Source organism: Indicator indicator, chromosome 25 (genome assembly GCF_027791375.1).
Source record: "Indicator indicator isolate 239-I01 chromosome 25, UM_Iind_1.1, whole genome shotgun sequence".
Taxonomy (NCBI): domain Eukaryota; kingdom Metazoa; phylum Chordata; class Aves; order Piciformes; family Indicatoridae; genus Indicator; species Indicator indicator.
Window position 1 is genome coordinate 8,684,057 of NC_072034.1, and position 14,376 is coordinate 8,698,432.

General features: G+C 41.0%; 1 protein-coding gene across 5 annotated transcripts; it reads right to left on the reverse strand.

Moving 5' to 3' along the window:
- Positions 1 to 1,703: 1,703 nt before the first annotated feature.
- On the reverse strand, positions 1,704 to 9,772 carry MFSD8 (major facilitator superfamily domain containing 8). 5 transcript variants are annotated; one of them, XM_054392303.1, is made up of 11 exons: positions 9,739 to 9,772; positions 9,225 to 9,268; positions 8,124 to 8,364; positions 7,698 to 7,811; positions 6,194 to 6,338; positions 5,512 to 5,570; positions 4,385 to 4,493; positions 3,412 to 3,546; positions 2,966 to 3,069; positions 2,635 to 2,885; positions 1,704 to 1,951 (listed from the first exon to the last, which is right to left on the reverse strand). In XM_054392303.1, the coding sequence occupies exons 1-11, from the start codon at positions 9,767 to 9,769 to the stop codon at positions 1,736 to 1,738; spliced, it is 1,449 nt and encodes a 482-aa protein (XP_054248278.1). In that variant the 5' UTR covers positions 9,770 to 9,772; the 3' UTR covers positions 1,704 to 1,735. The 5 variants fall into 5 exon arrangements, with proteins under 5 accessions (XP_054248278.1, XP_054248279.1, XP_054248280.1 ...); XM_054392304.1 differs by lacking the exon at positions 7,698 to 7,811; XM_054392305.1 differs by lacking the exon at positions 6,194 to 6,338 and having other exon boundaries at positions 5,512 to 5,568.
- Positions 9,773 to 14,376: the final 4,604 nt, after the last annotated feature.

A 14,376-nucleotide genomic window follows, 5' to 3' on the forward strand; every position in this document is an offset into this window, starting at 1 on the left:
ATAACAAACTGAAGGAGCACTAACAGTAGCTGCTTTTTTAAGCCTTTTGTTTCAAGGGTGTTAACAGCCATGCTGGTGTTTATATTCATAAATATTAGAACTTCCTCACAGGGTAAGGAGAAAGCCTTAAGTGGAAGCATAGAATGGTTTGGGGGTGGAAGGGACCTCTCAAGTACCCAAACATTTTTTTACTTTTCATTTGGAAGTTGGCTACCCTGAACAACAACACTACTCAGACCCCTACAATCCACATACTTTCAGCACAGAGCTGTAGACCACACAATCCCAACCAGAATTGACATGAGAAATATGGGTACAGTAAAACCAGTTTCTCATGCCTGAAGTAACTTTCAGTTGCCTTAACAGTAATGATTTCATGTTGCAGTCTGTCTTCCCCACCAAAACACAGTACTTCATCTAGTACTTATTATGACTTAGCATGTAAGTGAAATGCTTTACAAAAGCGAAGTCCTTTCTCATAACATTTTGTGATTCTGTAGCAGAAAAAAGTTCTCTATTCCTTTCTGTCAGTATTGGAAAAATAATCTTTAATTCAGTAGTCTTTTAATGTCTGAACAATTGATTACATAGGAATACTTAATTACATATATTAAATTCAGTAAGTACATTAAGCAGCACCTACAACTCTCATACTGGAGTTATAACACCTTTTTTCTCTCCCACTAGTACTAAAACAGATAAACCCATACAGATGAGTTTAGACCCCATTATGAAGGAAAACTATTATTTCATTTTTAAAAGTAAACACTGAATGATTCAAACATTGTAAATACCTGTTTCTCCTACTAATATATCAGGAAAAAGTAAGTCATCAAATAATAGTCAACACCTGAGGAGCCAGTTTATTTACTTACCTACCATGAAGACTGGTTACTCAGCACAGTGCTTTGATTCTCACAAATGACTAAGTGTAAACTGTCACCCGTAGCATTTCCTTCTTGTAGTACACTTAAGAAACCCTGTGCATAATTTAACTCTGTACCCATTAGCTTTCTTGGTACAAAAAGGCATTCAGCAAAACAGCAGAATAATTGCACATATGGTTCACTGTAGTTCAAGTACCAGCCCCTCAGGCTGTGATTTCAGTGGCTCGTAACCAACAGAAGTACCCAAATCCCACACAAACTGCTGGTGAAGGAGGCATCTACCCTCTTCTGCAGTTCTGCCACGTTCCATCTGAACCCCTGGAGAAGATGTACTGACATATAACAGGTTCCCAGGTGATACATTTGTATTATCCAGGGCTTAGAAGCTGGCAAACTGAACATCAGAAGGTTGATTTGAGTAGTGCTGTTTCCATACAAAAGTGCATGCAGTTCAATTAATCCTGTAGTTAAAAATTTACTGATCCTGATTCATAGAATCAAGATAAATATTTCTTCTTTCTGGGAAGGGTGCACATAACCTGTGACCTTCACAGCTCTATCCAGTGCATAGCTGCATCATTAAAACTGTACACACTGCAAATGTGCTACTGTCTTGGTCTAACTTGTTCACATCCCTTCCTCTGCTGCTAGAAAAGCCGATTTGTTACAAAAGCTCTGTTGCAGCAGGTGTAATTGTGTATTAGGGTATGAGCACGCTGTGTGTTCTGTCAATGTGTAAGTACAGGCATACAGTTCTCAGCATACAGCCAACAAGGTCAGTGGTTAGGTACTCCTCATTAAAAAAGTAGTAATAAAAGTAAGTTGTTTGGGATTTTTTAAATACATATTTAACAATTTTCTTCTTGCATCCTTCCATATCTGACAGAAAATGCAATTAGTCTCTTGTATACTATCTCCAGCAGTAGGAGAGAGGCCACGACTATTCCACAGATTAAGCTAAATGCCCAGCGGGGTCCCAGGTGTGTGTATACTTGGCTTACAAAAACAGGCCCAAGTATTCGTGCTCCACTTCCCGAGGAAGTTAACCATCCCATGTAGGTACCCTACAGAAGATCAAAAGCCTGTTAGTGATACAGGAATTACTTGACTAGTCAATAATTCCCACCAATTATCCCAATTAGAGGATTTTAAAGTGTTGAAGCAATTGCTTCTTTCAAGTATTAACTGGAAGGCTCCACTGAGCTATACTCTAGCTTCCTAACAAAAGGCATCCTGGCTCAAAGCATTTCATCTCTTACAGCAAAATACAACATGGACAAATGAGGTAAGTGGTGAAAAGGGGAGAAAATTGCTTTTTAAGCAGTAGTATCAGCTTACTATGTGTTTCACCACTGTAAAGTGTCCATCACTGGAGTTACGATAGCATTTGTAGTCTTCATACTACATACTTAGTAAGAGAAACATTTATTCTGTACTGATACTCCAAATCTGTAATTGGTTGTTATAAAAATGACTCCTCCAGGACAGTTGTGAAACTAATAAGCTTCAGGCTTAGTGGTACTGAGATTTCCACACTGTAAGATTTGCCATAAACTGCAGTACAAGCCTTGCTTTCTAATTCTTCCAGAAGCTTGTGCTGGAAGCTCCTTGGGGGAGCTCCTGGAAGCTGCAATGTACTGTGATCTAGCTGATAACACAAGGAACTCTAGCTAGATCCCTCATGCTAATGAAGAGGGTGCAAGTCCTGGTGAGCAAATGAAACAAACCGGTTACGCTCCACACTTACCTGAGGCTTTGGTCCTAGAATTTTGGAGTATAAAGTGTAAGACATGACATGACAAACTGGATAGCCCAACCCAATGAGTATGTCAGAGCTGATGTACTGGGCCAGGTAGATCATGGGAGTGTTCAGGCACCAGGACTGACTGATGGGGCAGCCCACAGGTTCTGCTGTGTGGTTGGCTGGAAGCTGCCAACTCCAGAAGGGCATTACCATTTCAGTGTAGGTTGTTCTCGGAATGGAGTTATTCTTTATTTCTGTCAAAACAAGTTATGCATACAAGTAAGACAGACAATAAAAAGCTTCCAGTCACTGTTTAGTGTGACTTGAATCATACCTTGCCACTGGATATTTGGTAGTTTTTTCCCCCAAGGTAGTAAGATAAAGAATCCAACCAAGACAATCAGTAAGCCTCCATGGAGCATGGCACGTTCACCAGTCCTATCAAACAATCAAACTGCAAATTAATTAAACTAACATTTATCAAGGTGCTAATGGCAAAGCTTATCCAAAACATCTGCAATAAAAACTGTAAAATAGTAGCAACTTAAACCTTATTTTTCTTGTGATTCAAGAGTAAAAGACAGACAAGAAGGGGGTTATGTTAACAGAACAAAGAACAACCACAGCATCGTGGCTGTGACAAAATTCTGAGTACTTCATGGACATAATGAACCCAAAGTCATTAATAAAATTTAAGTAATACAGATTGGGCTTTGCCATAAGGCTTCTCACACCTAACTGACACAAGTAAGGAAATGGGAATGAACTCCAAAGACTTACTTTTTAGCCAGAATTTTAACCACCATGAAAACAATAACTGATTCAATGCCAACCACGATAAGGATTATTCCATTATAAAAAACAGCTTCTTTCCTGGTCCAGCAATACATATCCATGGTCAGAGGAGTGGCTATACTAAAAGGACAGAACAAAATGACATCAAATAAAAAAAACAAAGCTTCTATACAGCCATTTCCATAGATGTAGTGTTTCAAGTACCAAATGGTATAGAAGCCTTTGCTCCTGACAGGCGTGTCACAAAACACACGCTAGTTAGAAACTAATTCTGTCACATGTTATTTATTAAAGGTAAATCCTCTACATAAAATTCACATCTGCATTACACCAGCCATGCTCTGAGGCCTCATTAGTCCTATTCCATCAAAAGATGATGGAGTTAAAGCTACAAGAAGAGCAAGGGAAAGAGAAAAAGATGCCCTGTGAGTATAAAAATAGACATTTAACACTGTTTTAGGAGGGAATATTTCTGTATTTTCTTATACAGAGAAAATTTGGGAGTGAGTAACCCATCTCTTTAGGTAAAAAACCCTTACATAAAATAGTGTACTTAAGAATATAATGGCATTAACTATACCAAATGATTGTCTTCATTATTACTGAAATAATCATTACTAAGCTTCACAGAATCATACTAAGAAATTGCAAAAAATTAAATCAAAGTATAGAACAAGGTACTGAAGACAGTTTTCTCTGAATATTTCAGGAAGCCGAAGTTAAACTTCTGGGTTTTTTTTAATACTCAAGATGTTGGGCATATGGGTTTGCATCCATTCAAAAGCTTTTACATTAATGCTTCATAGTCTACAAACTGCATGCTATATGTTTTCAGTTATTACTGACCTTTAACTCACTACTCTGTGTCAGTACACCTCAATTTGACTGCTTACAGTTTTGGACTCTGAAGAGTATGGTTGAAAAAAATGAGTGCAACAGAGAAACCAGACAAACTTACGTTTCAAAGACAGCAAACACGAACAAGATGACAAAGAAAAGGAAATTGATTGCTACCACAGCCACATGGTCAATATCTCCTTCTGTGTCCTGATCTAGAGCACCACTTTCTGCAGCAAAAGAAAAGAAAAATCCAAACTGCAAAGGGAGCTTTTTCAATGTGACCACAAATTCTAAAAAGTGTAATGATTTCCTTGCTCTGTTAAGCATTTAACATGCAGGTTGGTGGGTGACTAGAGTTATATTTTGACAATCTAATACAGTGGTTTTAAAATCAAAATGGAGGGAAGATTATTTCTAAACTTATACCATCCGTTGTCCCACTGTAATGGTGGGACTGACAAGTTCCAAGTAACAGCAAAATAAGTAAATTCTTCCAAGATCTGAACACTGGAAACCACAACATTTTTTGTTCCTCTTACAAGGTGAAAAGTACCAACAGAAGAACTCCCTGCACCACCACGGAGCCTTTGTTCCTCTAACAAGTGAGAGTACTGTTTTCATACACAGAACACCCATGAGTTGAATTTTTTTAAACACAAAAATAATACAATCCATGGTGACTTCCATAGATTTTAAAAGAGTTTTGAGATCATCTTTCACACATTTTTTCTTCAAGTGAAAAGGATAGTCAGTACATTTAAAAGACTTTGCACTGTGTACAAAAAGAGCATACATTGAAGAGCAGCTGTTGCACTGTATGTGGTGATTACTGCAACCTCACCAGCCAAACTGACTTATACAGCACACACTTTCTAACACGATGCTATGCAATAACAACATTACTCAGCATGATACAGAACAAAAGGGAAGCATGACTGCAGAGTGGAAGTGAAGGGAGACTCTTTTCATGTCCATATTCACTTGATTCTGTCTCTTGGAAAAGAAAATTCCAGGGTGAAAATCTGTAAGGATTCACATGGTTTATGTTTTATTTCTTCTTTGCCACCAGACAGCACTATGGACATACGTGGATACAATATGGAACATGAAGCAATTTCAGTTAGAAAAAGACGTAGCCTGTTTTCCAATCCACCAGTCTTTAGAATACTTTTAAATACTTTTATATAATAACAGAATACTTCAAAATTATCATCAGAGATAAATTTTCAAGAAATCTTAAGATACCTTCTCCTTCAGAATTGACACTTTTGCATTGCCGTCCCATGTCATCCACTCGATGCTCTCTAGAAATTTAGAGTTGTTTTCATTAATACACATATTTATTTCATTTACTGTTAAGTTTTTATTAAAATATTTCCAAATGGCATAATCTTCTAATTAATCCCAGCTCCTTTAATCACCACCTGTGCAGTCTACAATTGACTGCAGTGAACAGTACCATATTCAAGAAAGGAAATATTCCAGTGGGAGAATACCATGTACCTATGTCCATCTCACACCTGCCATAAATGAGGCAATGTATAAAAATCCACCCTCAAGGTTCTCAAAGACACAGACAATGAGAACCCTACAGACAACCTAATCCTGTTTCTCTTCAGAGAAAAAACATGGGCAGAAACCAGCAACGTTAAAAAAACACCAAGGCTAACCTAATAATCTAATAGCTCTACCTTTTTTTTAGGTAGAGTTTACATCTAGCCATAACATCACTATGATTAATTTATGAGCATAATGACAAAGAAAGGTATTAAAAATGGCAGGTCCCCCCTCCCCCAAATAAATAACAGCTTATAGTTTTAGGGTTCCAGATTTCAAGCTTATTACTCTGCCTTATAAGCAGCATATTATTTGTTAAAAGGCACTCACTGAAACAGGGTAGAATATTTCTCTTTTTTTACTCAATTACCTGAATATGGCAAAGATGAGAATAATATTAATAATTCCTAGGAGAGCTCCAAGTAAGACGGGTGCTGTATACATGTTCAGCTGAAGATCAATTAATTTCCACGTTATTCCTTCTTCTCCAATAAGTGTAAAACATGTCTGAAAAACTTAAGAACGTAAATGCATGAAGAAAATCTTGAGAACCATTAAGAAAATATTTTACCACGTAAGAAATAAACATATAAAACTGGATAAGCAAAGTTGTTCTAATTGCCAAGTAAAGTTTTCTACATCTTCTGCACTTTGAGAATCCTACTCTGAATAAACAGTGGGATCTCAAATAGACAGCAAACTACTCGGTTACACACAAATACACCGTATAAGCAACAGCATGACACTTCAAGAACTGGAACTGCATATCAAGAGTTAATCTTTTTGGCCATGTGCAGACAGCTGATTTTCCTCCCTCCTGCATGGAGGACCTCCTGTAAGGGCAAATTAGAGACAGCAGAAGTATGGGTGTCTTTGTGTTTTTCTTTTTTTGCAGGGAGAGCGGGCAGGTTTAAAGGACACTGAAATTGGTGCAGAACAAAAGATTTTAAGATCAGGTCATTCACTTACAACTGTTAGGAACCAGACTGAGAGTCTGTATCAGATTATGAAAGGGGATTACCTAAACTCACACTCCATTCAAATCACACAAGGAATGCAGATTTTTTTTGCTGCTGTAGATCTTTTAATGCTGTATCAAGGGCACCAGTGATAACCAACTGGAGGAAAAAACCTTCAGCCCTAAATATTCACGTCATTATTATTACCACACACAGAGCACTTCAGCTCTAACTGGATAAACTTAATCTCCAGCTACAGAAGACAAGTAATCAGGAGAGGCTGTTTAGGACAAAACTGCTGGTCTCTCTTTACAGCACAAGGCAACTCTCAGGCATTTCTCCCAGAAGCAGAGGGCGTAACTCAGGATCAGGTTACATCCGATCTAATTAACACCGCTTGAGCTTTTTTTCCCCCTTAGCTCTGTAATACCTGTGCTGTCTTAAAAGTTTTGCCGACGTGAAGCTTTAGTGGTTGTCACTGCAAGATCGGGAAGATCTGCTGGATGCTGTTTTGTACAGGTGAGGCAAACTGAAATTTTCAGTCCTTTTGGAAAGGTGGAAATGTTTGACTGAGTAATGGTAAATTGCCTTCTCCATGAGTAGTAAAGTGCAATTTGTCATAGACTCTTTAGTAAACACTGGTACAAGAAAGCATTTAGAACTTGCTTTTCCTGCAGTCAGTAATCCCCACCAGCTAGTTCTTAGCCACTAACAATTACAATTCATTTGGACTATAACATCTCATTTATACTGGCACATAGAAGTATATGTGAGTGGATTCTACTTACTCAGTAAGTATTACTGATAAGTTGTGCCTTGAAATACTCAATGAACAGCTGCCTGGATGTCCTACTTCCAATGTCAAATTTAATCCTAAAATGTATTGGAAAAGCGAGGAAAGAAGAAAGGCTTTACCTGGTCCTAATATGAAGCCAACTGCTTGACAGGCACTGGTATTAGCCATGGCACTTGTTCTTTCCTTAAGAGAAGTGGCACCCGAAATATACGATCGAACTACAGCCACATTTCCTTAAAAACCACAAACCCAAGAACACGTTTGTGTAAATATCAAGTTATATTCTTAAATTACACAGCTACATTTATTTTAAGGGGGGGTGTCTTATTTTGCAAGAGAATAAAACCCAGCACACCCTCCTGTATTTATACATAGCTGCACAACTACGGTTTTATTATAAACTAGCACTGACTGAGCCTTTGCTTTTTAAGTAGCAAGTTATCATTCACATGATGGTAAATCTGATACTAAAATGTCATGTTAACTATCTTACACAAGACAGAGAATTTAGTAATTACCAGAAACATACATTTTGCTATGGTTACCTGCTCCAAATCCCACAAGAGCACGTGCAGACAGCATGTAGTATTTGTTGTGTGAATGAGGTACATGGACGTAGGCATAAAGACAATTAGCAGCTACTGAGATAGCAGTGGAAACTAGGAGAGGTTCCCTCCGTGGCCTGTAGTTGGACCACAGCCCAAACAGGGGAGAAGAGACCATCTGGCCAATGCTATATGAAGCTATAATCCAGCCCAAGAAACTCCCATCTGCTGTTGGATCAATCTGTAGAAACAAATGAACCGATTCTATGGGTAAAGCATAAGGAAATTTTAGAGTCAGTACCTGAAATAGCTGAACTTCCACACTGTAATTCTGACGGTAGATGGCACTGTGCAGTGCAGTGTCAAACCTCAGCTACCACTAAACAAGTTTCTGTGCCTGCATGGCATTGTGAGGTCTTTAATACAAACAGACTGCTCTGCACATGCCTAAATCTGTCCTGGTTTACTAGGCTGGTGATGCATTTTCCTTTCTTTTCCAAAAATTTAGCACCAGCCTCACTTTTCACAATACCTCTGGGACTCTGTGAGACATGTTCTTCCAAATTGGCATTTAAATTCCTTTCTACTATTACAGGAGCAGTAAAATCCTAGCACAGATTACAGTTTTAGTGACCTTTTATGTCAACAAAGAGGAGAAAAAAAGAAAAAACAGAGACTAAAACCACTAATCTAGAAAACAGGCAATTCCCTGTTAAGAATATCAAGGCCTACATGCAACCTCACATTTACAGAACAACTTCTATCTTCACCATCCACTTTTATTCCAAAATGCACACAATCCTTGTGTATGATGTTTTAACAATACAAATACATTCAGATAAAGAGATTTCTATTGATTTACTGTCCATTAAAACAGTTAAATATGTTGGAAAACCAAACATCTCTGGATTACGATGCAGCTTTCTATACTCAAGAAATTAACTGCGAGAGTTTACATTAAATAATTCAATCCAAGGGGATGGCAAAATAAAAGTCTCTTATAACTACATTTCTTTTCCTAAATAAACCACCAAGTTTTCTATTACATACTTTCTAAAGAAGACATTTCTGTTCTTATTAAAAAGAAACATATTTACCAACCTTCTGGAGATATGGCCACACAGACATAATTACAATTGAGAAACCTGGAATGCAGTGAAAACATAACTGAAGTTACTTTATTTGCCATGTTTTTCAGTAATTCACTTTACTGGAGATGCATTCTTCTGTTCCTATGACTATTATGATCTAAAACTGTGCTTCAGTCTGTTACCTGAAAAACTATGTATTATGTGCTTGTTTAAGGAGTAGTAATTCCTCCTAACAAGAGAAACTGTTTCTAAAAGGATTATTTTACAGATGCATGCAAGCTAAACAAAAAACCTCCCATGACAAGAACACTGATGTGCCAAGCAAACTGCAGGGGATTTTTCTTCCCAATGGAAAGACAAGGTCCCCAGAGCAAAAAGAATTCTTGAGACACTGATATATCTCTATTCAATTATCAATTTTAATACATCAAATAAAAACCCCACACTCAATAGTATTAAAGGAGCTATGTAGCTGAACTGTAGAAAAGCCCCTAATTTCCAGAACAAAATATGTGTTTACTCACCTACACTACTAAGAAACATAGTCAGATACATAACCCAGATGGATCGCCACCTGCTCTTATAATGCTCTTCTGATTCCACAACATCCCTGTTTTTGAACCACAAGTCAAGAGAGAAAGAATTTCTTTTAGAAGCAAGCTAATTTTTCACTGAAAAAATACTAGATTGGCAAATCAAAAAAATCAGTAAGTGCTATCATGTACCATTGCATTCAAACCTCACACAATGAGATCTTTCTCTAGAAAGATGTTAAACTCTGCAAGCTCTTTGCATAGAAACCTTGGAGCATCACAGATATCACATAAAGGCTTTTAAAAGTACCTATTAAACCATCAAACCTTGGACACCTTCTCTGAACTGTGCCTTTAAAGTTAAAAAACCTCAAACTAATGATTAGACTAGGAGGTGTGGGCAGTCTACCTTTACCAAGAGAAAATAACTATACAGGGTAAAAGACGTTGCTAAGGATTCTAATAGCTGCAAAAAAAATAAAGCAGAAGTTGCAAACTTTGTGAGCAGTAAATGTATTCTTCTAAAATTTATGAGCACCTTCTGAGACCCTTTTTCAGAAGGAAGAACACTTCAGTTCCTCATTTCCTGAAGCATTCTAAAAAAAAAACCAACAAAATAAACAAACAAAACAACCTGTCCAAAAGATGCAGATCTAGCCTATACATGTCTGAAAACAGTGTCTAAACATTCTTGATATAGGTCTGTCCTGGTTTAGGCTGGGATAGAGTTGATTTTTCTTCTTAGTTGGTGGTGCAGTGCTGTGTTCTGGATTTAGTGTGAGAGTAACGTTTCTAACACACTGATGGTTTAGTTGCTAAGTGGCACTTACTCTAAGGTAAGGATTTTTCACTTTCTCCATGCTCTGCCTTTGAGCAGGTGCACAAGGAGCTGGGAGTGATCATGGCTAGGGTCAGCCGTCTTGGCAACACACCCTAGTCACACCATAGGACACCATGCTCAGTTTAAACCACGGCGATCATACATAGACTTGGGCAGAAACATAATTTTAAAGCTAATATAGTTATTTCTCAGTGTGATTTGTACGTTTATCTCTTCAGAAATGCTTACACCATTGAAGTCTCCAGGTTCAATGAAACTTCAACCTCATACACGACGTTCCTAAATGTACTTTGCAACCTTAGTGCCCATCACGCCAAGGAACATGCCAGTGGGACTGCTGCATATGCTATGTGTATGCTATGTTTGGGAACTTAGGGATTCACGTTAGACCAAAAGGTAACGCCCGAGTGTGGGAACACTTCAGCAAAGCCAGCTTTTTTTAAACTGACGGAGGCAGCACCTGCCGCGCCCTGCTCCCGAGCTCGGGGCAGGCCGAAGAGCCGCCGCGCGTCCGAGTCCCGGCACGGCGCAGTCAGCGAAGGCGACGTCGGTATCTGTCTCCCTCCCTAACCGCTCCGCCGGCTCCCGAGGCGAGCAGCTTCCCTCAAGATAAGGCTTTCCTCGCGGCGCAAAGCACACACGGATGGGCAGAAAGACTTATTGCCCACGGGTGGCTCCCCCGGTGACTGGCGGGACTGTCGCCTCCCCTCTCGCGGGAGGAGGGAGCGCTAGGAGGCGCAGCTCTCCTCAGCCCGCAGCACTAGGAGGGGCCTCACCGCCTTACACAGGAAGGGCATGGGAAAGAAGAAGCCCCTACCTGCTCTCCTCCTCCTCCTCCTCTTCCGCTCCTCCGGGACTCAGCAAAGGCTCCTGCCCCTCAGCAGTCACCTCCGGACTAGAGACGGCGGTCGCCATAGCCCGCAACGACCTCTTCCTAGTGCCGAGATCCACCCCCAACCCCTCCCGGTCACCCTTGGCCACGTCGGCCTTCCGCCGCTGGGGGGCGCTGCCGCAGAGCGCGAGGGCCCGGACCCCACCGCGGGAAGGCGGCGGGGCGGTCACGCGCACGGGGGCAGAACCCGTTTCAGCTGAGCGGCTGCGTACGTGCGCCCGCCCGCCCGCGCGCGGCCTGGCCACGCCCTCCTCCCCCCGCCCACCCTCGCTCTTCCAGCCCATGTGGAGTTTCAGCGCCGGGCCGTTGGTGAGTGACCTTTGTGGGGCAGGCGGTGGGGAAGGAGTAGCCCGGCAAACGGTGGGTGGTCTTCCTCAGGACCCTACCTAAGGGGGACGAGGGACTGTTCTCCATTGAGGCACTTTCCTTGCTGTCGTGCCGGACTCCGGTCCTATCACCGGTGAGGCAGTTTCGTCCCACGGCGGGCTACCAATGCCTCTTTTGGTGCGGGGGTATGGGCTGGTTGTCCAGTGGGCCCCTGGGGGCTGAGAGATGCGGGAGTCCCTGTTCCTGTCGCGCCTCGGGGCGGTAACGGGCTCGTAGGCGCTTCCCCCGCCCTTTTTCGTAGCTGCTTAGGAGACCGCCTGGGTCCCGCTCGGGGCGGGCCGAGGGCTCGGCGGTTGGAGTGGGGGGGTTTCCGCAAGCAACGCTTGAGATTAAGGGGGCGACCTGCGGTTTGGGTCGGCAAGGCACCGTCTGTCCAGCCCTGCACTTTGAACCCCGCACGGGTTCGGGCTTGGCTCCCCGCCCGCTGATAACCGGAGATAAGGAGTAGAGAAGAGGTAGGTGGGCAGCGTTGGGGAGCTGCTCGGAGGCCGCTGCTGGCTTAGGCCCCTTTGTTTATCTGCAGGCTCCTCTGTGTATGGAGCTGTTGTGGGGCTTGTTTATGGCTTGTGGCTCCTTTTGTTTTGTTTTGGTGTTTTAAAACGTCTTCTATTGGAGGGGGAAAAAGGCTTATTCTTACATTAATTGGAAGGGAGATTAAAAAAAAAATGCAGGGAAATTAAGGAGTCAGCCTTTCGGGTTGAGTTCTTGGTGGTAATAGCAGATTAGCAAATCAGCTAGTGCAGCAGATACTGATACCAGCAAATTGGCAAATCAACTGGTTCAAGCAGAGCTTAGCTAAAAGCAAGAATTTGAGCAAGTGAGAATCTGAACTAAAACAGCAAGTTAGCTGTTTCATATTCATCTATAGAAGCAGTAGTCTGGGCCTTTAATGAAGTCTGTAGTTACCAGTGGTGTTTTTCTTGTAACCGCAGTTGCATGCACTGGTTAAAAAGGAATAGCAGACCTTTCTGTAGGATTCTGGATGGATTTTTGTGACTGTTTCTATGAAGGGTATGCACTAGAAAGGTAGGCAGTATGATGGTTCTCTGCCTGGAGTAAGAATCTACTTGTAATTTATCTCTAAGTGTCCTTGCCTTCTCTGGAAAATACTGTTTTAAAATGTAAAGATTTTTAGCGGATCACTTCTTAATGTGCCTTTATATTTGTTACAATTATGTAAAGCTTACTATGTTAGTAATATTCTCTTTGAATATTCATAACACAGGTACTGCTTCGTGGGTTATACAGTTAAGCAGTGTCTTTGTGGGGTCACTGCTACCAGCTGTCCTGCATTACAAAGGGGCTGTGATGTCCTGTGTGTGGTGTCAAATGGTAGAAATGCATTTGCATTCCAAAGCAGGCTCTACTGATTCTTTGCTCAGCTTCAAAGTCTTACTGCTAAAATACACTCTGTACTTCTACTGTCAAGTTGTGAAACTTCAGGCTCCAGCAGCTGGATTTACCTTTTCTGACAGTAAAAGTATTGGCAGTTTCCGTGTAGGCATTGATGGGCAGTGACAGAAGCATGTCCAGCCCTTCTGTTACTAAGATAAACAAAAAGGGAAGATGACCCCTATTTTATCTCAGCAATATTTCTGAGAAGTTCTCTACAACATGCTTCACATACTCAGAATATTTTGTTTGTTTTAGTATTTCCTGTACTCTTTCCCGTAGTGGTTTAATCTCAAATCTGATTAATTGAAATATCTTGAGTTATGTTAGAGTTCTTATTCAGTCAATGAAATAGAATACAAGATGAGACAACCCTTTCACCTCAATCAATGGTGCATTTAAATGTAATGTACTTGTCTGGAAACTTGTGTTGGCACTTGCTTGGTGCAACAAAGGGAGCTCATCATGCTGGCTTTCAGACTCACAGCAAAATCTATGTCTTCATGTTTTCTTTCCTATTTGACTTTCATTTTGTACAGTGTTCGAAAACAAAACTAAAACAAACAAATAAAAAAAACCTCACCAAAACAGCAACCAAAACATGCAAGGCTCTTTTGTTAGGCAGCAAAACAGTCATTAAGCATTCTTTTCATAATTACTGGTAAGCAGCCTGACAATAAGAGTGTAGATCTAGTTTTAGTATATTTTACATACCGTAGATTTAACTCTGGTGTCTACTCACTCTGAACTGCCTCCTCAGCCACACCGAGGGTCCACTCTGCATTGCTGTCCCTGTCCCCACTATCCGGTTCACTTCTAAGAACAGGAAAATACCAAGCTGTCCCCCTGCACCAGAGGAGGGACAAACATTGCAGAGGCTGGGAAACACTTCTCCTCTGACACCCCAGCAGCACATGCGGCCAGTGGGATAACTCCGGAGTGGACAAGGAAAAGACTTACGCGGAGGTTGTGATTCTAGTAGAGCAAGCAGGTGTGGATCAGAAAAGCTTGGAACTGGGGGAGCAGAAACTAATGGTTTCTACTGTGTTAAAATAGAAGGCCTCACTCTGCCTTTCTGGTCATGTCAGGTGTTTATTTTTGCACTGTAGTGGCTGAA

Bases quoted from the DNA above. Each gene is read 5' to 3' on its own strand.
- MFSD8 (XM_054392303.1), bottom strand. From the start codon at position 9,769: ATGTATCTGACTATGTTTCTTAGTAGTGTAG. The intron at 9,269-9,738 runs GTGAGTAAACAC...ACTGCATTCCAG, and splicing joins TATGTTTCTTAGTAGTGTAG to GTTTCTCAATTGTAATTATG. The intron at 1,952-2,634 runs GTAAGTGTGGAG...GATCTTCTGTAG, and splicing joins TTCTAGGACCAAAGCCTCAG to GGTACCTACATGGGATGGTT.